We start from the raw sequence: 23,786 nt of genomic DNA, 5'->3' as shown, positions 1-23,786 counted from the left end.
AGGGGCGGGGCCTTGGGGGCGGGGCCTGGAGGAGGCTGCTCATCAGACCGGCCCTCAGCTTCCTAGTTAGGGTTCGCTGCTCAAGTTTGGTCTGCAGACCCGCCCAAGGACTTCACCTGGGGACTCTCAGGTACTCCCCTCCTCCCCCCGAACCTGCCGCATCAGAATCTGATCTTAACAAGGCCCCAGACGACTGGATGAACGTCAACATTTGAGCTGCCCTGAGTCTTTTCACCTACCTGAGCCTTTTGACTCTGTTAACAAAGGTAGTTTTTAGCATGGGGCCTGGGTCAGTAAATAACTGATAATAATAATGATAATATTATTGTTACTGTTTCTAATGTATTGGCTGGGAGAGAAGGGGCCCCCCAGAGCTGGTCTGCTGTGGTCAAGGAAGAGCCCGGCCCTCTGGAGTTGAACCACAGGGACGAGAGGAGCTTGGATAACGGGCGTGTATGTGTGCACTGACCTGCTGGCAAACTGCAGGGCACCTCCAGGGGACAGGAGTAAACAGCAGTCTCCTTCACACCCCTGCAAGGCCCAGGTCAGCTTCTGGGAGGCTGGTGCCAGCCTGCCCCAGGCAGGAAATGTGCGCTCAGCTCCAGGTGTTCATGGCTTCCTACCTTTCAGTCTGGCCTGAAACACAAGGTCAGGGGCCCCTGGGAGCGGGGAGGCCACAACCAACAGCCAACCCTAGGGAGCATGGGGGTTCCCTGGACAGGAGCTGGCTACAGTTCCTGCACATTTATATAGACCTGCAGGAAGTCCTAGCCCAGTGATTCTGAGTGGGACCCCAGGAATCTGCGTTTGTAATAAATGTCCTATGTGGTTGTGACAAAAGCAATTTACATTTGGAGGAACAAGGCAAGAAATAGAGGACGACCCATTGCTGGGGTGGGGTGGGGTGGCGCCGGGGATAAAGAAGGTGGACTGATTCATCCAAGAAGTAAGGGAGGAGTCCAGAAGGACAGACAGCCTTGTTTCTGGCTGCAGCAGCCTGTCCCTGATCAAGGAATTTGCGAAGATCCACATCTCTGCTTTCTCAAGCATTTTGAAAACAATCGTGTGGCCTTTTAAGACCTCCCCCCCCCCCCCCCGCCACCGTGGGCTGGTGGGGGGAGGCACAAGGCTTCATTAGGATTGCATTTGCATTAAGTGCAGCTCTCCTAATAGTTATTAGAATATATGTCAAGGAACTTGTTTAAAGGAAAACATAGCCGTCACCACCTTCACATGACTGTTTGCATTTTACCCACTGCACCCAGCCTACCCTTATGCAAACAGATTTTTACATGGCTGTAGCCACAGAGCCACCAGTTACCTCTTAATTACCGTACACACCTCCGCCTTGATTTTCCCTGCTCCGTTCCTCCACCTGTTCTCTAGGGCCTAATACCACCAGCATCTCAGAGAAGGTTACGGACTCAGGGACCCTATGGAATACTAATCTCAACCCTTTGAGACCTTAAGATGGCCTCAGCTTCCTCTGGTCTACAGAAGTGGTAGGAAGAGATGCTGAAGCAGGCAAGGGCAGGAAATGCTCAGTGTCGAAATGACCTGAACGTAATAAATCATAGTCATCCTTTTTTTTTCTGTAAAGGCCCAGCTAGTAAATATTTTGGGCTTTGTGAGCCATACAGTCTCTGTCGTGGCTACGCAACAATGCCACTGTAGTGTGAAGGCAGCCACAGACAGTATGTAAATGACGGGCATGACTGGCTGTTTTAATAAAACTTTATTTGTGAAAACAGTCCAGGGGCCAGATTTGAGCCAGGGCCATAATTTGCCAATTCTTGCTTTTAGGGCTTTTCTTTTTAAGAGTCTTCAAACCACTGCCACGTACAAAGCTCAAGCAGCCATTCTGTAGACTGTCTAGACACCATCCCCATGTCACAGAAGAAAAAAACGAGGCCCAGGGAGTGGTTAGCCTTCACTTTATAGAGAGAGGCAGGTCTGGTATCTCCATCCCATCACAGAATCTCCAACTCTGGTCCCTCCTGTCCCAACTCCAAGCACATGTCCTGTTCAGCAGGGAAGAGGCCCTGGGTCACACCCACTGGCACCCTGGGGAACACCCCGGAAACACTGGGAGCCATCCCGCTGGGTGTATGTTGTTTTCCACCCCTCCATGTGCAGGGTGCAACCAGACTGAGTCAGCTGGAGGCCCAGCCCTGCCCTGGGAATGGGAGGAACTGCCCCCTGGGCTTCAGCCCTGCCCAGGCTGGTGAAGGCTGCAGCTGGCCGGAGGTGACAGGGCATGATGCCTCCGCTTCCCTCACCAGAAGGACAGATTAGTGCAGGCAAAAATACAGAGAAGGGTCTAAGGCATTTCTGAGGTCTCCCCTTAGGAAAGGAGTGTGTGTGTGTGTGTGTGTGTCTGTGTGTGTGTGTGTGTGTGTGTGTTGGGGGGGGTGGCAGGAAACGTGTCCTCCAGCAGGTGCCCCTCAAGTCATATTCACCCTTGAATCACCTCCCACTAAGTTAATTCAGCAAGCTGGCTAAGAGTGTGGTCTCTGGAGCCCGGCTTCAGGGTTCAAATATCGGCTCTGCCTCATGAGGGAAGTTTTGGGATAACGGAAGGGTTCTCAAACCAAATTGTGGTGATGGTTGCACAACTCAGTAAGTCTCCTAATAATCATTGAATTGTATACTTAAGAAAATCCTGGCGCGGCCATGTAAAGCTGTGTGATCTTGGGCGTGTTACTTAACCTCCTTGTGCCTCAGTCTCTCCATCTGACAAACAGGAATTATAGTACCTGCATCACTGACTACATGGGGATTGCTAGATGAGGGTCCAATGAGTCAACAACATACGGACTTTAGAATGGTACCTTGCACCTGACAAGGGGTCAGTAAGCGTTTGCTACACAGGCGAGGAAAGGTGTTCGGGTCTCACGGAGTTGTTATACTTGGCAGCACACATGTATTAGTAAGTTCCTAAACTGTGCCTCCAAACTACTCTGCCCCTCCTAGGCTTTGCTCCTGCTCTTTGCTCTACATGATGCTAGATGCCCTTCCCTCTCAGCTCAAACCCTAGTTCCAAGCTGAGGTCATCTCTCTTCTCTGCTCCTTATGCACTTCATTTTTTAAAGATTTTTACTTATTAGAGAGAGAGAGAGAGAAAGAGCAGTGGGGAGGAGCAGAGGGGGAGAGAGAGAGAGAGAAGCAGACTCCCTGCTGAGCAGGAATCCCAATGCGGGGCTCGACCCCAGGACCCAGAGATCATGACCTGAGCCGAAGGCAGACGCTTAACCGACTGAGCCACCGAGGCGCCCCTTATGCACTTCATTTTTTTATCGCAAAGGCTCAGAATGGTCTAATCGGCATATGGTTAGCTCTGTTCACCCACTGGTCTGAGATCTTTGGGCCAGGAAGAGGTGATATCTTGTTTGTCCTGCTCCTGTCCAGGTGCCTTGTGTCCCCACTATGACAACCCGGGCGCTGAACTGAATCCAACAGCAGGGGCTGAGGCTTTACCACCCTCTTGTGGGCCATGGTACAGTGGCCATAAAGGTCAGAGAAGACAGTGGGGTGACAATGAAGGCAGGTGAGCGAAAGCTGTGCGGGGTGATTGTCTGGGCCCAGAGCTTCAGCTCATACACAAGAAGTGAACTCCTGTCCCCATCGCACTGGTTTCCCCTCAGTTATAGAGGGTACAAATTGCAAAAAGATACAGTGACCAGGTGACCCACAGCCAGAGCGCCAGGGCCGGGCTGGCTTGGTGATTCCAGATGCCTGCAGAGGTATATATACCACCCTGACTCAAGGGGCCAGGGGCAGCTGCCGGTCGGGAGGGGCTTCCCTGGCCTCCACTGTCCCATCTTGGTCTCCTGGGGCTGAGCTCATAGACAACCCGGGCCCCAGGCTCAGCTGGTGAGATCCTGTGACCCCAGGAAGCGACCCTGGTGTCTTGCAGCGACTGGTAATCTCGGCAGCAGTGGCTTCTGTCGATTTTTCCTGGGCCTCCCCTGTGCAAAGCCAAGCGTGTCAGCACCCAGATAGGAACAGAGGGGGGCAGAAGCGACACCCCCTGGTCCTCGGTAGGGGGAACAAGCCCCAGGAAGCCTTTCTGACAACAATAACTCAGACATAAGTTTCACCGGGGAGGGAAAATAATCACCTCGGACGAGCGGCCGGGGCCTCCCTCCTTCCCCGCACCTCTTCCCGGTCGGCCCTTGCCCGGGACAGCCGAGCCGGGCCGCCTCCCCTTCCCGGCAGCGCCTCCGCGGCCCGGCGCGCAGGTTGCAACGTGTTCCTTCCCGGCCTCACCTCCCGCGCTCCCCGTCGCCTCCCGGGGTCCGGGGCCAGCCACCCCGCGCGCGAGCTTACCGAAGTCCCGGCTCCCCTCCTCCGGGGTCTCCTGGGTGAAAATCCAGGGGGGGTTGGTGGCGTAGAGGGAGGTGCTGGGAGGGTTGGCGTGCTTCTTGCCGAAGAGTTTGCTGAAGGTGCCCTGCACCGTCTGGTTCTTTTTCATGCTGCCGCCGGCTGCGCGGCACCCGGGGAAGGACCTTCCCTCCCTCGGCCTTGCCCTGCCCGGGACCCAACTCCGCACCGGCTCCCCAGGGGCCCCTAACAGGCCATGCCCCCCTCCCCAGCCGGCTCCCCGCCCGCGCGCACCGGCGACAGGTGCTGCGGGCGCCGCCGCTCGCCTGGAAATGCGAGCCACCTGGCCAGGTAAGAGGCTGCCGCCGGGCCCCGACCCCGCCCCCGCCCCGCCGCCGCCACCGCCGCGGCCGCCCCGCCGCCCGACTTCCCCGGCCGCATTCCTGCCCTCCTCCCTCGACAACAGGCCATTGTTGGCACGGCCCGGTGGGCTGGGGACCTCGCCCAGCCCACGCCCAGCCTGGAAGACGAGCGGCCGGCCTCCCCGAGGTCCCCTCCTGGCCCTCCTCCTCCACCCCTTTCCTCCCTGGGCGAGTGAGGAGGCGGGCTAGTCCCCTACTTCTAGGGAGGTTCATGACCAGGTCAGTATGGGCGCTTCGGAAACGACTCAGGCCCTACACTGGGGGCAATGGCTGCCCAAAGCGGGCACGTTGCAGAGTTCTGCAGGCCCTCAAAAATGTGGGCTACGAGCCTTCAGTGGATTATAAGGAAGTGCTCATCAGGAAAAAAAAAAAAAAAAGGGAGGAAAAGCAATAAAGGAGGATCCCTATCCGGTGACAAAGGTGGAAAAATTAGCCACAGTGACCGAGCTCCAAAGAGAATGCAGGACGACTAAATCTTGGCAATCTTTTGTACATCAAATTCCCCTTTCTGGGAAGTGAAGTGAATATAATTTTTAGAAACTCAAGGTGGGTTAAGTAAATGTAATTTTTTAAAAACTCAGGGTGGGTCAAGGCCACTTAGGTTCAGTTTCTTCCCCCAGAGAGAGGAGCTGTGGCCCTTTACGGTGCTCCGGAGGACAGTGGTAGCTGGGGAGGACAGTCGTAGCTGGGCTGGGCCACGGCCGCAGCCCTAGGGGGTCCTGGGAGTTGATGACTGGGAGACTGTGTGCAAGGTGCTGAGAGTACGGGCTGAGCCAGGCCAAGGGGTTGGATTTCCATGCTTCCTGGCAGCGGGCATGGATGGCTGGGTGGGGGTGACCAGTCACAGACAGAGCCTGTATTTCCCCCCAGCACCCCCAGACAGTTGTAGGTGTCCAGCAATTTGTGTCAAAGGTGGTTCCCCCTTAACTTTTCATTCTGAAAAATTTGGCAGACTCGTAAAATGACCACCTGTACACATTTCTCCTGGATTGTCAACATGTCACCACATTTGCACACATGCCCTCTCTCTACACACACACACACACACACACACACACACACACACACACACACTTTATGTTTTCATTTTCATTTTGCTGAAGGTAGAAATGTGTAGATATCTGGGCCCAGCTCCCCATGCATACCCATACTTCAATATCTCTTGCCTAAGAATCAGGACATTCTTCGAAGTGACTGCAATAGTTATCACGCTGAAGTATTAAACATTTCCCCGTTATCCCCCAAATGTCAGTTTTATTTTTTTCCCAATCCACAGTCCAGTCAAGAGTCACACATTGCATTTGCTTGTCATATGCCTTTAAGTTCTGACTTAGTACCGTCCCCTGGTTTTGTTTTTCATGACTGTGACATTTTTTTAAAGTCCCCTTTACTTGCTCCAGGTTAAGGGACAGGATGAGTTGGGCTTTTAGGGCTTGTGGCTATGAGGTCATTGTTTTCCCAGCAGGAGGGAAGAGACTGAGGAACAGGTGGGCTTGGGGTTGGGGGAGGGAGGGATAGGAGCATCTTTAGAAACCCTCATGTTCCCCAAATGTTTTTGGCTGGAGACACGCCTGTGGTCAACCCTGTCTCACCCCACCCACTACCGTGGCAGTCCTGAGACCCACTGCCGTTCATTCAAGGAGCAGTTATGGGGGCTCTCCCAACTCCCTGGTTCTGGGTTGAGGGTTTGGGGGTACATGGGAATATAGGAGAATTAGAGAAGCCTTATTTCTACCATGGAGGATCTTGAGGTCTCATCAGGGAGATGAGGTTTACATGATCCAAGGTAGTAGACCATGATGACTAAGTTCGGAACAGTGATTGGTGTCACTCATACACATAGCAGGAATTCAGAGGAGGGGAAGTCAGCACAGGCTGGAGAAGTCCAGGAAGGCTTCTTGGAAGAATTGAGACTTGAGCTGGCCCGTGAAAGATGACAAGGATGTTAATAGGGAAGGGAAGGACACACATACCCATATGCACACATAAGCATACCATCCATCCCTCCACCCTCCTATCTCCGCATCATGGTTCCTCCCACCATCCACACAGGGAGAGCACAAGGGAAACCCAGATGCCCCAGCCTGCCCTGGACATCATCATACACTGCCCAAGTGCTCCAGACAACTCAGGCATGAGATAGAGGCTTCTTTCTTGGAGACCTTGGAGCCATGAAGTTCTCCCACCTAGGGTAGCTCCTGGGCTCTTCTACCCCGATCCAGCCCCAGCAGAGCTACCAGGGAGTGGCTGCATTCATACGCAGCCCTCCATGACAGACCTGGTATTCTAGAGAACTGCTCTGCAGCAGCTGTGGGCTGTGAAGCGTCCAGAGAAACCAAGACATGGCATCAAAGTTCAAGTTGCTGTAATCTATCTGGGGAGACGGAGAGAGATACATGGAGAGATGAAGCGGGGAAGTAGAGGAGGAGGAGGAGGAGACTAAGGGGGACAGAGGTTCAGATCAGCAGCAGCGGCGGGGGGGGTGCTGAAGCATCTGGGGAGGGCATGCAGGAGGTGGGAGGGACGCAGCAGGAGCTCAGCGTGGTGGAAGCTGGGAACTGGGGGGTGGGGGTGAGAGGGAGGTCACGGCAAGGTTGGCCAGGGTATCATTGGCTTAAAAAGACCAGTTGGTAAGATTGGAAGCCACCTAAATTGTCCATCCGGAGATGACTAGTTAAGTAAATTATGGCACGTCAACACAATGGAATAATGCAACTCTAAAGAAGAATGAGTCAGCCGACTGTGTCCAGTTATCTCCGAGATAAACTGATAAACTGTTGACAAAACGGTGTGTATAGTTTGCTACTATTTGGGGCAAGATACGTATGATCTTATTTGTTTGTATCGGCACAGAAAAACTTTGGATACATAAGAAACTAATAAAGTGGTTACTGGGGGTGGAGATGGGGGGAAACTGGGCAGTTGGGGGATAGAAGTGGGAGGGAGAATTTTGACTTGAGTGCCTTTTTATACTTTTTCATTTTCCAACCATGTAAATGTATTTGCTGTTCAAAAATAGAAAGTGTGAGGGGCGCCTGGGTGGCTCAGTCATTAAGCGTTTGCCTTCGGCTCAGGTCATGATCCCGGGGTCCTGGGATCGAGCCCCGCATCAGGCTTCCTGCTCCATGGGAAGCCTGCTTCTCCCTCTCCCGCTCCCCCTGCTTGTGTTCCCTCTCTCGCTGTCTCTCTCTCTCTGTCAAATAAATAAATAAAATCTTAAAAAAAATACAGTTTAAAAAAACAAAAATAAAAAGTGTGTCAACTATACTTCAATTAAAAATGAAGACTAGGGCACCTGTGTGGGTCAGTCGGTTAAGAGTCTGCCTTCAGCTCAGGTCATGATCCCAGGGTCCTGGGATCAAGCTCCCTGCTCAGCAGGGAGTCTGCTTCTCCCTCTCCCTCTGCCCCTCCCCCGGCTTGTGCCCTTGATCACTCACTCTCTTTATCAAAGAAATAAAATCTTAAAAAATAAAAATAAAAAAATTAAAGAAAAATAAGTAGGCAGGAGAGTCTAGAAGTCTGGTCCGTGAGCAAGCAGCATCTATATCACCTGGGATCTTACTAGAACTGTAGAAATCTACTAGAACTGGAGAAACCCCATCCCAGACATTGGGCAACCTCTCTGGGCTTCAGTTTGTCTGTCAAACAGGCTATTAATTTAAGGTTGTTACGAGATGCAGTGAGCTGATGGATTAAGGTACCCAGCAGAGGATCTATGTTTTAACAAGGTCCCCAGGTGAGTCAGGAGCATGTTAAGGTTTGAGGAGCTCTGGCCTAGAATCAGTGGTTACCAGGAGCAGGTGCTGGTGACTGGTAACAGCTGTGGCGTTTTGTATATTTGTTTGTTTTTTAAGTAATCCCAACACCCAACATGGGGCTCGAACTCATGACCCAGAGATCAAGAGTCGCTCGCTCCACTGACTGAGCCAGCCAGGCTCCCCAACAGCTATGTTTTGAGGATGCTCATCTAGCAGCAGGATGAAGGACAATGGGAAGAAGAAAGTGGAGGCTAAGGGGCTAAGGAGAGCTGCTCAATTGGTCAGTTAATTGGTTAGTGAGTGAGTTAATACAAGCAGGAGGGGAGTGGGGGCAGGACTTGTATGCCGGTGGTAGAAACACAGCAAAGTTTTTAGTCTATGGGACATTTCGTAGGAAGAAAGGGAGGTCTTGATGGACAGTTTGCATATAGGGGAAGTAAAAAATGCTCTGAGCTGGTTTCCTCATCCTTTTTTAAAAGATTTTATTTGAGATAGAGAAGGAGAGCGTGAGCACAAGCAGGGTGAAGGGGAGGAGGAGAGGGAGAACCAGGGTCTCCACTGAGCAGGTTGCCCAACACAGGGCTCGATCCCAGGACCCTAAGATCATGACCTGAGCTGAAGGCAGACAACTTAACCAACTGAGCCACCCAGACGCCCCTGGTTTCCTCATCTGTAGCATGGGAGTAACAGTGCCCCTCTTAGGATTGTCAGGAAGATTCAGTAAGATCGTGGGTGTGCAATACCAGCACAGGGCCTGGTGCCCATGGGTGCTCCCCAAGTGTTTGTTCATTTCTCCGCCCCGCTGGCCCCCTGCTTTCTGGGTGCGTTTGGGCCACAAATGGAGGAAGAGAGAGAATTGGTGTGATCTTGAACACCAGAAGCCTGGCAGGCTGCCGAGTCTGAATGTCAGGGTTCTTTTTGCCCTTTCCCCACCCATTTCACCCGGATTGCAGTCCCATGTTGGCGGGGGCTGGTCGGGGGGGGGCAGTCTGTGGAAGGCCTGGGTTCAATGGTGGTACCCACCCTCCCTCTCCATCAGTCCTGTCTGGCGGCCCCGGGCACCTTTGAGGGCAGAGTCCCCGGGGACGGGTCCCGCTCTGTGCCCTGTACTGCTGCGGCAGGGTACCCCCCTCCAGCTCATAACAACACCTCAACCTGCTCCCCCAGTAAAAGAAAAACAGGCTCTCCTCGAAACAGCCAAAGCCCGATCCTGTAATTAAATCTTGGCTCCACAATGACTTAGGAAACTCCAAGAGCCGACTCTCCTGGCCACTTCTGGACTGTGGGGTGAGATTGGGGCCCAGAAGCTGTGCTCTTCCCAGAGACCCAGCCAGGACTCTGGTTTGTGGCTTTCCCTACATCCAACAAAGCCACGCACTCCAGGCTGGGAGAGTGCACTCGGAGCCGGGGAGGTGCGGGCTGAGGTCCGCTGCACCCCCAGCCAGGTGTCTGCAGGGGCAAAGGTCAGCACTCCCAACTCCTGCATGCTACTGAGCTACAGATCCTCTTGTTCCAGGCTGGAGACACCTTATGCCGGACCAGCTCCTGAAACTGTTTCCTTCTGCCTGCAGGGGAGGATGGGCTCCAATCCCCTGACCTTGGCATTCCTCTGGACTGGGCGCATGCCAGATGAGATCAGGCTAAGATGAAGTCGGGGCGGGGGGGGGGGGTGGACTCCCACATCCTGAGAGGAGGCTCAGAGAAATTCGTTACCCGTTTCCCCGAGAGTGTGGAGATCCAAGTCCAGCCCTAGGGGGTGGTACGTTGCGGGGTGCTGGGGAGAGACTCATTTCCCTTGGTAACCATGGGCCCTGCCAAGAGGACCGTGCCAGAGTGGGAAGGATCCGTGCTGGGGAATAGGTTTGCATCCTGACTCTGTTGTTTAGCCAGGGTGTGGCCACGGCTGAGCTCCCATCTCTCTGAGTGTCAGTTTGTTCATCTGTAAAACAGGGGCTATTAATGTCAGGTTATTATGAGATTCAACAAGGTAGTGGGTTCAGGTATCTGGGAGGCTGACTCACCGTAGGTACTTAGCAGCTGCATGCTCCCTACCCTGACTCTGGGCACAGAGGGGCTAACCAGAGAACAGCAAAGGCAGAACAGAGGCCCTGCCAGGCTGGAAGAGGGCAGTGACAATTCAACAAAAGAACCTCAAGAAGGAAAATTCCACTGGAGCACAGGAGACAGGGTGGGGCAGGTGTCTGCAGGATCACCTTGAAGGCCAGGCAAAAACATCCCATTGTAAAACACACCCCACGATCTGAAATAATGTGTGTGTGCGTGCACACGCATGTGTTAAAAAAAAAAGTTGCTAAGTACAAAAAGCAATCCATGTAGATTGTGACCATAGATATAGAAAGTGAATTTGTAAATGTCCAGGGATTGGAAGGGAGCAGAACCATGGGGAAGGTTCAGCTGGAATGCCGGGACTACATGTGGGTTTTTGTTTTGTTTTGTTTTTTTACTTTTTGGTACTGTGCTCTGCTGGTAGGTCATTTGTTTTAACTGAAAATTCCATAGATAATAAAGAACATAATTTAATATGGAAAGAATTTCCTTTTAGAGAGTCCTAGAGGGGAGAACCTGGAGATTCCTATTTTAGAGCCACTTCTGCCACTAACCTTCTGTGAGACCATGGAGCTATCCTGAGCCTCATTCTCTCTGTCTGTACAATGGGAGGATGGGATCTAGTACTCGGGTGGTTTCACATCCAGTTAAAATGCTCGTTGGCTGGCAGATTTCAGGGCAGAACAACAAATAAGGCTGTCTGGCACCTTCGGTGTGACAAGGTTACTCTGGCTCCAAGGAGAGAGTGAGAAATGGGATTTAGTAAGCATTTCCCGGGCACACCAGGATCTGTGGCTGGGCTGTGGGAGCTTCAAAAACATTCCAGATCAGTCCATACCACCAGGAATCAGCACAGCCCCACACACTTCTCACGGGCTCTGCAGACCAACCCCTGAGCTGGGACTTTGAGCCCTGGGTGCTTTTCTCTGGGAGCTCACCTGGGTCCTGCCTACCTCCAGCTCTCGCTGAGGTCTGGAAGCCACTGAGCATCTCTTCTGTGTCAGGCATGGGGCCAAGTGGATTGCATGTGTTAACCCACTACCATGATAGCGCCACAGGGGATGGGACAATACACTCATTTTGTTGATGGAGAAAAGACTTTAAGTGATGTTTACTCCTAGTCTATGACCAACCAATTCTGCTCTTAGGAATATGCCCCAAAGTAGCCACCCAGGTCCACAGAGGGCCAAGGATGTGATTGCACTGTGGTGTTGTCTGCGGGGATGGGGAGTGGGAGGCCCCTGGGGGTCCTGGGGGAGAGAGCAGAGACATAAAACATGCATTGCGTGGGCTACATCTCGGTGGGAAGTGAGGAACCAGATGCTGGATCTTAAAAACAGTAGGGAGCCATCCAAGGTAAACAGAATGAGATCTAAAACACACCATGCCACTTATGTAAATGAAAATGACCTGCACACAAAACAATCATACATATATTTTGTAAGAATATATGAACAAGAAGATGCTCATTAAGTACATTAGGATGGATGCCTCTGGCTGGGGCGGGTGGGGAATGTGGTTAGAACCTAGAGATGAAGGGGGAAAATTAATGCGAGAGGAGGCCTCCGGAGATCAGGGATGATAATGCACCATGAACAAGGCATATGAATAACTCAGCCCTCTGTACTTGAAGTCCAACAAAGGAAAAACAAGGAAGGATCAGAGAGGTTAAGTAATTTGTCCAAATCACACAGCAGGCAAGGAGGGTTGGAAAGAATGTCCAAATAACCAGGCCTAAGTAGAGCAGGGTGGTGGGAGGACACTCAGGCAGCAGGGAGGCGGCAGGGTGGGGGGGCGGCTGTGTGTGGCAAAGTGTGTGGGTGCTGGGTGAGTTTCCTGTGCTCCAGGTCAGCCATGGACTTCACCAGCGCTCCCCCGTCCTTGTCAAGTGCCCACTGAGGATTACAGGTCAGTCCTTACCCTGCAGGAAATTTGATGATGAATAAAATGAGATGATGCTTGGAGTGTGGCAGAGAAGTCAGAGAAAGGTGGTCTTCCAGGAGGCAAGAGTGAATTGGTGTGGTCTGGGGTTTAGAAATAATAATAAGATAATTCCCCGCACCTACCTTGCAGCAGGCACTGCTCTAAGTTCATGTGGAGGTGGTGGGGGGTGCACAACAAGCCTTCTGGGTGGATTCTATTATCAGCTTCACTTTGCAGATTAGGCATTGAGGCAGAGACAGGTTAAGTGATTTAGGCAAGTCATATAGCTGAGAAGTAGCATGTGCTGGGATTTGAACCCAGGCAGAGTGGGTCCAGAGGCCGTGACCTTTTTTTTTTTTAAAGATTTATTTATTTATTTGAGAGAGGATGGGCAGAGGGAGAAGGAGAAGCAGACTCCCCCCGAGCATGGAGCCCGATGCGGGGCTTGATCTCACCACCCTGAGATCATGACGTGAGCGGAAACCAGCCTGGGCTGGGGACACTCCTGGCAGGGTCCAGGCCTGTGGTCAGTCGTGAGGGAGGGGCCCCTATCTGAAGTCCTCAGGATGAGATTCAATTCCCCTTCCTTCAAATGTCCAAAATGGAGAGACTGGACATCCTCATTGTGCACATACAGAAACTGAGGCCCAGAGAGGCCATGGGACTCGTTTCAGGCCACCTGGCACCCAGCCCAGCACCCACCCTTGGGCTGAGACAAGGTGTAGAGTGTGCTACGCTGTGGTGCCCTGCTCCCCCAAAACCCTGCCTGCCTCCTGGGCTCCTTTCTGACGGCTCCCTCCGGCCCTGGGCCAGGAGCCAGGCCACTTTCCCCAGAGCCACCGAGCCAGCCACACCATCCAGAATGCCATGTTCCCACCTTCCCTCCCTCTCTCAAGCAAGCTATCATTGCCCCAGAGCCTTGGAAATCCCTGATCAGAGGCTCCGAGATGGTAAGCCCTGTTGCCACTCCTCCCACTCCCTCTTCCCTGCCCACCTCCCCTCCTGGGCCCTCCCAGCCTCTCAGAAATTAGGGGTCATTACCATCAGGGTGTGAGATCTGAGCAGTGCACATGTCATCAACACCCCAGCTCCTGATCTGCCACAGGGCCCCAAAGTCCACCCCGTAACCAACAGTCAGTGCTGACACAGTACCAGGAAGGAAACCAGTCCTGGGCCCAGCCCAAGCCAGGGTGGCAGAAGGCAGGAAGTCGCTGGTTTATTCTATCTCCCTCCCCTCTGGCCCCAGGGAGAAGCCCAGGCCCCTTCCTACATGTGGGATTTCAGACACATTCCTGGAAAGTGCCTCCCGAGTCTGGTGTTGGGAGGGTCTGGTGTTCAAAGATGGGGAGAGGATGGCCCATTCAGCCGCCTACCCATCAATCCAGTTTCCTGCCCACACATAATAATAGCTCATAGTTACTGAGAGCGTACTCTGTGCCAGGCACCATCCTGAGTGCTCTGCCCATCCCTAGTAGGTAGAGACCTGTAGTCCTCCCATTTTCCAGATGAACAAACGGAACTACAGAGAAAGTCAACTACTTGCCCAAGGTCATACAACAGGAAAATGGTAGAGCCAGATTCAAGCTCAAGGAGCCTGCCTGACTCTTGGGCCTCTGCTATCCCATCCTCTACAGCACAACCATCCACCCATGTAGCCATTTACTGACCACCTGTCTGTCCATTTGTCTGTGGCCACCCTGCTCAGCCACCTGTCTATGGAACAGCACACGCAAAGGCTTCGGGTGGGAAGAGCAGGGCATGTTTAAGAAATTAGCTACTGCATAGAGGGGCAACATAGCAAGAGATGAGGCTCAAGAGGTGAGCAGGGCTCAAATCAGGGGCGTCTGCCCATCCACCATCTCTCTACCAGTCAACACTCATCCTCCTGCCCATCCACTCTCCCACTCCTCTGTCTGTCTAGGCATCCATACACCCCTCCCCGCCTCCCTCCAGCCATCATCTCGGTAATTTGGAAGGCAGAGAGAGAGAGGGAGACAGAAAGAGAAGGGAGAGTTGGCTGGGTACATTTCCTCCCTGCCAGTAATTTCTTATGACTTATTGGGGGACTGGGGGGAACATTAGGATTTCTAGAGTTACCTGAATAACTGGGAGAATTTCCTCCTCTCTCTCCTCACCCCACTACCCACAATTCACAGGGCCTGAGAGATTGTGGGAAAAGGGTGTTGCAGAGTGGGTCAGTGTCAAGGTGAAAAGACCCTTCCAGGCCTCGAAACTTCAGCCCCCAGCCCTGCCCCTGTGTCTCCTTAGGAAGACAGAAGGAATTGTGCTGTCAAAGAGGTGTCACAATGCCCCTGCCTGTGCAAATTTGCCCCCCCCCATCCCTGGGCACTCCCAGTATTTCCCAAGAGTCCCTGGGAGACTCTGGAGCCCCCGACCACCAGAAATCCGTCTCACTGACAGGAAAGGCCCTGATCAAGGATGTGCCAGGTGGGATGACATCACAGGGCTGCCCAAGGGCATTAAGAAGTTTGACTGACAGGAGAGCGTATGAAGACCCCAGCCTGGCCCACCCGTGTGGCTGGGAGCCGGGGACCTCCTTTTTAACAAGTAGCAGTGATAGCTGAAGTTTACTGGGCGCTCAAGAGGTCTAGGCACTTTATGTCGAATGTCTCATGAAATCTTCATGGTAACCCTATGAGGCAGATACTTCAGTTGTTCCCACTTTATAGGTGGGAAAACTGAGGCACGGAGTATTATAAAGTCCCAAAGTATCGGCTACCCAGTGTGAGCAGTGGAGCTGGAGTTTGAACCCCAAGCCGCCGTGCTAGATAGCCTCATGAGGATGCTAAGGCCCAGGCTGGGCCTCCTCATAGGCTCCCTTCCCAGCCCCTCTGCCCCACAGCAGACCAACCTGCTCTCGCAAAGATGAGGGTGTTTGAAACCTCCGGGTTAACTGCGGGAGGAGGCTGATCATAATTACTGTTTGCATTATGCTCCCACAGTTCCCACACTCACTGCTCCCCCACAGCATGCTGGTGAAGGAGAGAGCCTTATTATCCTCATGTTGCCGACAAGGCAACCGAAGCTCCAGGAGGTTCGGAGACTCGCCCAGGGTTGCCTGACCTGTAAGGGCAGAGTGAGGCCCTGAGCTCAGACCTTCACACTCCAGAGCCCGGGCACATTCCATAGGACCAGGTGCCCTGGGAGGCCTCACCCGCTGTCTCACCCAGTGCCATTTGCATTTCAAGAGGGCACCAGGCCTTCCCCCCACGAGTGAGGTGCTAATGGTGGAAACGGCAGGCTCAGGCTAGCCTAGCAGATGTGCCAGGGGGCCTGAAGTATTTGAGAGGATAGTGTCTTCTCAGACCTGCAGAAATACCCCATATGAGGTCTTCAGGTCCTACTCAGGAAGCCCCACTCTTGACTCACCCTCTTCCCCATTGTCAATCCTGGTAGGAGGGACACACACAGAGATGTGGGTATCTAAAAGGCCTTGGTAGGTTCTGCCTCTGGGGGTGGGGCTCAGCGAGGGAGAGGTCTATTCAGCTTCCCTCTTTTGATTCCAACTGGAAATGCAAATAAACATAAGGTAGTGGGAGGGGAGGGGCTGGTGAGACCCTCTACTTGACCTCTAGACTTCCTTGCCCCTGGAATGGGAGGCTTTTTTTTTTAAAGATTTTATTTATTTATTAGAGAGAGAGAGAGAGAGACAGTGAGAGAGGGAACACAAGCAGGGGGAGTGGGAGAGGGAGAAGCAGGCTCCCCGTTGAGCAGGGAGCCCGATGCAGGGCTCGATCCCAGGACCCCGGGATCATGACCTGAGCCGAAGGCAGAGGCTTAACGACTGAGCCACCCAGGTGCCCCTGGAATGAGAGGCTTAAGTGCGGGCTGAAGGAAGCAGGTGGGGAGTTAGGGGTCTTCCTCAAAGCTCTAAAGCAGGCTCCTCAGCCTTGGCACTGCTGCTGTTGGTGCTGATAATCCTGTATTGGGGGGCTGTGCTGGCACTGTAGGATATTGAGTGGCACCCCCGGCCTCTCCCCACTGGGTGCCAGGAGCAGCCCCCCTGTGACAAGCAAAAATGTCTCCGGGCGTGGCCAAATGTTTTCCTGGGGAGAAAAACAGCCCTGGTTGTGAACCACTTCTCTAAAGTCACACACACATGCATCCTCCCCACTCCCCTGCTCCCCGCCCCCCACCCAGTGCACTGACAGGGGGACCCGAGGGGGCAGGAGGAGAAGGTTGAATGAAACCAGATGTTCACCTGGAAAGTATGCATTCCAGCCGCACCCTCCCCCCAGAGCTGGCCGGTGCCGGGCCCTGGGCGGCTGATGGAGCTTTCTCAGCTCTCTGAGGTTAGTCACCTGGAGCCTGGCTGGGCCCTTGGAAGGGGCAGGGCTAGGCTGGGCTGCCTGGGCTTCCTCTCCCTCCTCCCCCCTCCTTCTGTCCCACCTCCTCCCGCTCCTCCTCCTCCCCAGTGTCTTCTCTTCCTCCGCCCTTTCCTCTTCTCCCTTCTCCCGGAGACTTCTCCCTTCTCCCGGAGACTGTCTGCCCCAGTTAATGTGGGGGCCTCATCCCTGGATGTGCTGAAGGCGCTGGGCGCCCCCCACCCCAGGGCCCCAAATGTTGCGGTAGCAGCCACTAGGGCATAGATGACAGGTGGACCCAGGGCAGGAGGGCCCCCGAGGCAGGGCCTGGGCTGGACCAGAGAGAGAGGGGACCGTTCCAGCCCTGGTTCCCGCACTAACTAGTCTCAGCTGTGGGACTTCTGCCACCTCACCAACGATGTGAACTCAGACAAATGCCTCCATGCCTCCGAGCCTCGTTTTCCACATTTGAGAAATGGGAGGAACATCTCCGATGGCTCTTAGGAGCTTTTGCGGAGCCGAGTGGCTAGTGCCTGGCGCTTGGTAGATGCTCAGTCCCAATTAGCAAAACTGTCGCCTTTCCCTCTGTGGGTCTCTGGTCAGAACCGCCCGCCTCCCCCCCCCCCCCGCCCCAGCCATTCTGAAAGCACATGCCTCTGTCACTCCTGACACCAGCCTCCTGAGCCTGAGGCGCAGGGTCCGGATGACCAAGACTGAAGGTGTGTGTTGGGGGGGGACTCTACGGGTCCTCCCCTCCACGGCCATGGGCTAAGCCCTTCTGCAATGTCAAGAGGACCAGAACCCCACATCCTCAGAAGTACACTTAATACACTAAACTTCCTGCAGTGTCCGGCACTGCCCACAACAAAGAATTCTCAGCACCCGGTGTCCGTGGTGCTGAGGGCAGGAAGCCCGGCTCTACAGGGCTTTATGTGTGTGCTTCTATGTGCGTTATTTGCACACTCAGAGCCTGGCCTATAAGAGGAATCATTTTGAATGAATGGAGTGACTGAATGAAGCCAATGATGCCGTATCGTCAGCTCTGCTAAGAGAGGGTAACGCCAAAATCTGGCCTTCAAAAACCCCACAGCGTTCCTGCCCAACTGGGAGATCTGGCTGCCCTTCCCTTCCCTGCACCCCTGCTGCCCTTGACAAAACGCGGGCAGAGATGACTTGGCAGACCACGGCCCCCCCGTGCAGTGGACATAGTAGGTGTAGCGGAGTATGGCATGTGGCCCATGGGGTCAACCAGGCCTGGGTTTAGTCCTAGCCTGGTTCCTTATCGGCCACCTGCTCCTAAATGGGGGACTACCCTCCTTACTACAGTTTGCTCCACTATAAATAGGACTAACAATATCTTCCTTAAAGGGTGATGTGATGCTTAGAAGAGAGAATCCACGTAAAGAGTTTGGCGCTGTGCTCACAGAGCGATCGTTGATTACTGGCGTCAGAGCCCATTTCCAGTGTTGCCTCTCTGCTGGTAACAGCCCCCGTGCCCCCGTCGCTGAGCCCAGAAGATTCTGGGAAGTGGGAAGACTGCTGAACACTTGGCCGCCCCTCTCTCCATCTCTGCCGTGTCCCCTCCCTGGGGTAAACCCCAGGGACACAAAGGCGACTAGGATGTGGTCCTGAACACTGGGAGCGGTTTACAGGCTGTTGGAACATTGGCAGGAGCCTGGAAGGACGGATTTGGGATTAGGATGAGGCCCGCACGGCAATCAGGGCAGCGAGAGAGGTACAGAAACATTCCAGGCCCTTGCAGACTCAGACTTAGCTCCTCCTTAAAATGTGCACTTGCCTCCCCCTTGTCCCAGCCTAGCAAAGGACCACCTCCCAAGAGGAGGGCCTGAAGGCACAGAAGAGGGTGAGATCGGGGCAGGGGCTGCAGTACCAGAGGCTTCCTGGAGGAGGTGTCAAGAGGGCTGCTGGCTTGGAAGGAGAGAAAGGATTTTGAAAGGCAGGGCTGACAACACACACATTCCTGGGTAGGAACTTTTAGCACCAAAGCCTGCTTGGGAGGAAAGCCTTGGGCAAGTGTGAGCAGGGCAAGTAGTTTGTAAGTTAAATGCAAAAGAGCATGCAATATCTCTCCAGTACCAGGGATTTCCTCTGTAAGATGGCAGGGCTTCAAGTTCCAGAAGCTCTGTAGCTAGTGATTCCCTCCCAGGTCCCTGCAGGCAGGAGGGCTGTGAGGCTGGGCAGAGCGGAGGTGGGCCCCCCTCGCCGCTGTACCTGCAGAAGTCGGGGAGAGCCAGCCTGACACACACGCCTCTCGTCCTCCAGGTGGTGCTGTCATGTCTGTGAAGGTCCCCAGTGAAATGGGCATCCGGTGCCTGGGAGATAGTGTGGGGGTCAAAGGTGAACCGAACACTTGGGTCATGAGAGTAGCAACGGAGGAGGAAATAAATGTCACTAGATGTGATCAGTGTGGCACTGGGGGCCGCCTCGAGGAGTAGACCTCCATGCCCCATCAACCAAGAGTGGTGATTATCAAGACCCGGCACTGTCACCACATAATGATGAGAGACGTTCTAAAATAGAATGGGCTGGCTGGTCGGAAGGGGGACTACTTCTTGCTAGAATCCAGTTCAACGGAACCAACATTTATTGAGTGCTCACCAAATGCCTTGTTCTGCAGTGAAACAAGGAATAGGATTTGGGAGGCCGTTATGTCAAGGGTAAGGGTGAGAGAGCATTGCCCTTAAGGAGCTCACAGCCAGACAGGAAAGAGAATTTCCCTGATGGATTCGGAGGAGGGCATGCTGGGCTGGGGGAACCACCCGAGCGAAGGCCCGGAGGCCTGGAAGGACCAGGTGCCCCCAGGGGTGATGGGCAGGCAGTCTGGCTGGAGCACAAGGTCATGGGAGCCCCGTCCTTAACGTCCTTGCTTTCCAGGCTGGGGGCCTTGAGATGTCTGTTCGGGGCAGTAGAGAGCAAAAGATGCTATGAGGTGGGGAGCTCTGTGATCTGGCCATTGATACGGAAAGATTCATTTGGTGTGAGCGTGAAGCCCAGGCCGAGAGGCCCGAGACGGGCAGGAGAACTTGGTGGGAAGCTGGAGTAACCCTGCAGGAGACAGGATGGAGGCCTGGTGGGAACAGTGGCAGAGGAGGCCCAGATGGGAGCCACGTGGAGGACGCTGACAGAAGGCCGGACGTGCGGGAGAGGGGTGAGGGGCAACGCTGCTCCTAGCCTCTAAGCTGGCAGAGGCCTCTGAGAAGCAAGCTGGGGTCTGCACAAGCTGGGGGCAGGTCAGGGGGCCCTGAAGGACATCCCCTTACCTGGAACTGTCTGGCTCCATGGCCAGCAGAGCTATCTCCGGGGTGGCTCTGGAAGCTTCTGACTGGTGGCACCTTCCCCCCTCCCACCCTTGGCCTTAGCAGTGGAAGCCCCAGTGTCTGATGCCTTAGCTCTCCCCTTCTCTCCTTTCCCCCAGGACTCAAGGAGACCTTCTGTACCCAACCAGGAGCCGAAGTCACCATCGGGCAAAAAAGTGAAGTCTCCACGCCCTCCCCTGTCCCGGTCGTGGAAGCAGGCCCGCAAGCAGACGCTGGTGGCGGCCTACGTGCCAGTGGTGGTAGACCCGAGGGGGCACAACCCGGACAAGCTCAGGTTCAACTTCTACACCTCCCAGTACTCCAACTCCCTGAACCCCTTCTACACCTTGCAGAAGCCAACCTCTGGCTACCTGTACCAAAGGGACACCGACCACACCCGCAAGCGCTTCGACGTGCCTCCTGCCAACCTGGCCTTGTGGCGCTCCTAGGCCCCTGCCAGGCAGAAGCCCCCGCCTGCACCTGGCCCCTCGCAACCCGGGTCCCAGGCAGAGGGGGAGGGCTACTTGCTCCAGGAGGGGCGGACCGAGCCTGCGCCGAGACAGCTGTGCCATGCCTAGTGTCAGTGATGACAAAGGAAGGTCTCTGTTCTTGGCAGCAATTAAAGTTTGTCCTTCCTTGGATCCCTTCCCGGCATCTGAATGGGGGGGCGCTGTGGGTGGGTAAACTGAGGCCATAGGGATGCTGTATAACAGGTCAAGTCCAGAGGTGCCTGAAGACTTGGAAGGACCTGATTCTCAACCCCCTCTCCCCAAGAGTGGCCTCAACACCCCCGGCAGAGCCTGAGTCCCAAGCAAAGCTGGTGCTGACCACACCCTCACCATAGTCCAAGCCTGCAACCCCTCCAAAGTCAACAAAGATAAAAGTTAGCTGACTGCGACCCCAGATTGGAGCAGCCACTGGAAAATGGGGAAGCAATTCAGGGGGAAACCCAGTCTCTGGGGAGGCCTCCTCTGCAGCCCTAGTTTTATATCAAACTGCCCCTCCTGACTTGTAGTTTGTTGATGGGCAGATGGATTTGCCATCTTGTCTCTCCTCTGCTCCGGAAGAGCTGATCCTGAGGTTAGTCAGGCTCACAGGCCGTGTTTCATGAGGAAGAGCAATGAAGGCAGAGGGTGCTTGACCCCGTGCGGTGGCCTGTGGGAGTCCCTGGCTGCTGAGGGCCCCAGCGGTGTGCTGGAACCAGCTCAGATGGGCCTGAGGGGGCCAGCTGCGGGCCTCTCCTCCCGACTCCACACCGGTGACTTGACATTGGCAACTGCGACTCAGCAAACCCCTGCAAACTGGGGTTTCTTCTTTCCAGAGAGCCAGTTGTCAAGTATCTGGCAGCACTCCACTGGGTGAATCCAGCTGGCTTCATTTCTAGGAGTCACTGCTCCTTCCAGGTGGGGCCGTGTATCCAATGGAGCATCCCCTTGGAGCGTAAGAGTGTGGGGCGGGTGTGAGTTGGAGGGACAGGGTTCTGGAGACCCAGACACGCCGCTGAGGCATTGGCCAGGCCTCCCTGGAGGCCCTTCTCTGAAAAGAAGATGGTGGGTAGGGAAGAAGGACGTGAGCCCTCCTGAAGGTACCTCACAGTATAGAGTCTGGGTTTTTCTGTTTGTTTGTGGTAGGCTCTCTCTCAAAAACCAGAGGCTTTCCTCAAGTGCCTGGTGATCCTTGGCCAGAAGCCAGCCATTGGGCCTCTGTACCAGGTCGCTCCTGCCCAATTGCCGGTGTTTGAGGAGTCAGCATGAGAAGGAGCTGAGGGGTCTCTTCGTATGCAGATTCTTCCTTAACTCCCAGTTTCTAGAGCGACCCTTCTCTATTCTCCAGCCTCTCGGGTCCAAGGTTCCAGAATAACCTCCAGCCATGGGCAGGGGATGGATGCCCCAGAGATGTCCATCCTGCTACCTTGTGGAGGGCATCTGGGGAGCTTTCCACCTGTCCTCCTATTTCTGCCCCCGCCCCGTCCTGCACCCAGCTTCTAGGGCACTTTCTGCACCCACCTCTGAGCCTGCAGAGTTCTGTGATAGGCGCCGTGTCTATACCATCCTCTGCAGCCTCCTGCTCTTTCCAAGTGTTTGGGTTTCAACTTTCTGCACTGAGACAGTTACCCCTGTCCATCTGCCTTCTGTTGTCCAGAATTTTGTTAGAACCCCTCACCTGCTGTCTTCTTTCTCTTTGTCTCCGTGGGTTGGTAGGTTTAAAAACGTTATTGCCATTTTCGTTGGATTTTGAAAAGCAGAGATAAAGTTTTCAGTCTAGGTGTAAATAAAAGTTATATATCCACCCAATCATCTGACAGACTTTTGCTGAACAACCGAAGGTTGGGTCCGTAGGCTGCAAAAATGTCTGATAACCATCTCTGCCCCCCAAAACCTGAGAACCAGGTGGGGTGAAGTAGGGGTTGGGAGTAGGGGCCCAGCATTTTCACTCCCTCAACTGATGCCTTTTCCTCTCCCCTGGAGAATGGTCTCCCCCTTGAGGTTCATCTTGGTAGAGCAGCCTTGATGGAAGCTTCCAAGGGACTTTTTATTTTATTTATTTATTTATTTATTTATTTATTTATTTATTTATTTATTTATTTATTTATTTATTTATTTAAAGATTTTGTTTATTTGACAGAGAGAGACACAGCGGGAGAGGGAGACACAAGTGGCGGGGGGGGGTGGGAGAGGGAGAAGCCGACTCCCAACTGAGCAGAAAGCCCGATGCAGGGCTTGATCCCAGGACCCTGAGATCATGACCTGAGCTGAAGGCAGATGCTTGACGACTGAGCCACCCAGGCGCCCCCCAAGGGACTTTTTAAAAGAAGCTGGCCCAGGTCCCACATGGGTGTGGGCGGGATAGTTCCAGAAGGCAAAGACCGGGTGCTCAGAGTTCTGATCTGTTTCTGTGGAGGTGGAGAGTGGGAGACGGGCAGCCTTGGAGGGGGATCAGTCAGGCCTGGGACGGCTGCCCCTCCCATCTCTTCCCAGCCCAGCTTCTGCCTCCGCACACCTGCCCCATGCGCTCCTTCTCCTCGGCACCGTTCAGCCAGGTGGATCCTCTCACGCTGCTCTGGCATCTGCCCCAGGAGGGATTCTTGCAGTTACAAACCAGCCTGGGGAAGCCACAGGGCCTCCCTCTGATGTGCCACCACATCAGCTGCCCTCTGCCCCGCCACACCTCTCTTGTGTGGTCGCCTCTCCTTGGAGGCCCCGATGTGGACCCCAGCCGTCCTGACTTGGCATCCGTGTCTGGGAGAAGAGTGGAGGATGGGACCGAGACAAGCCCCGGAAGGCGGAGACACTGGGCTCTGGAATGGGGAAGCCGGCGGATTTCATTCCCGCCCTGGGTCCGAGAAAAGGGATGGCGCCCCACGTCCAAATGCACTGAGACCCCTGTCACTAGAATTGTCCATGCAGAAGGGCCACGGGGAAGATTCTGGAGTTGGGACTGGAGGGCCCCCCTCCCCCTCCACACGGGGCCTTCCTCAGAGATTTAGAGGCTTAGCCTAAAAGCATGGTATGGAAGTGGAAAACTTTGGTTCGCCACTTTGCATTTCTTTGAACCTCAGAATGATTTTTCTGTCCGCATTTCCTCCGTGTCACGTGGAAATAATCCCACCCCACAGGGCTATTGTAAGCCTCTTCCGCAAGCTTAGCACGG

At 54.2% G+C, this 23,786-nt stretch overlaps 2 protein-coding genes across 2 annotated transcripts in view; one reads left to right on the top strand and one right to left on the bottom strand.

The window, feature by feature from the left end:
• The window catches only part of CUNH6orf132 (chromosome unknown C6orf132 homolog), a 31,571-nt gene extending 27,097 nt beyond the window's left edge, over positions 1 to 4,474 (bottom strand). Inside the window, exon 1 of the mRNA XM_028097527.1 lies at positions 4,330 to 4,474. Coding sequence (XP_027953328.1) covers positions 4,330 to 4,474 — 145 coding nt within the window. The remainder of the gene's footprint in view (positions 1 to 4,329) is intronic.
• A 10,458-nt stretch (positions 4,475 to 14,932) lies between these two features.
• CIMIP3 (ciliary microtubule inner protein 3) lies at positions 14,933 to 20,584 on the top strand. Its single transcript, XM_088024361.1, has 2 exons — positions 14,933 to 14,941; positions 20,255 to 20,584. Exons 1-2 carry the CDS (start codon positions 14,933 to 14,935, stop codon positions 20,582 to 20,584), a joined length of 339 nt encoding a protein of 112 aa, XP_087880487.1.
• Positions 20,585 to 23,786: the final 3,202 nt, after the last annotated feature.

This window comes from Eumetopias jubatus, unplaced genomic scaffold (genome assembly GCF_037043125.1).
Source record: "Eumetopias jubatus isolate StellerSeaLion01/CBP00866 unplaced genomic scaffold, mEumJub1_p1.0 scaffold_6, whole genome shotgun sequence".
NCBI lineage: Eukaryota > Metazoa > Chordata > Mammalia > Carnivora > Otariidae > Eumetopias > Eumetopias jubatus.
This window is presented reverse-complemented; position numbering and strand designations above follow the sequence as displayed.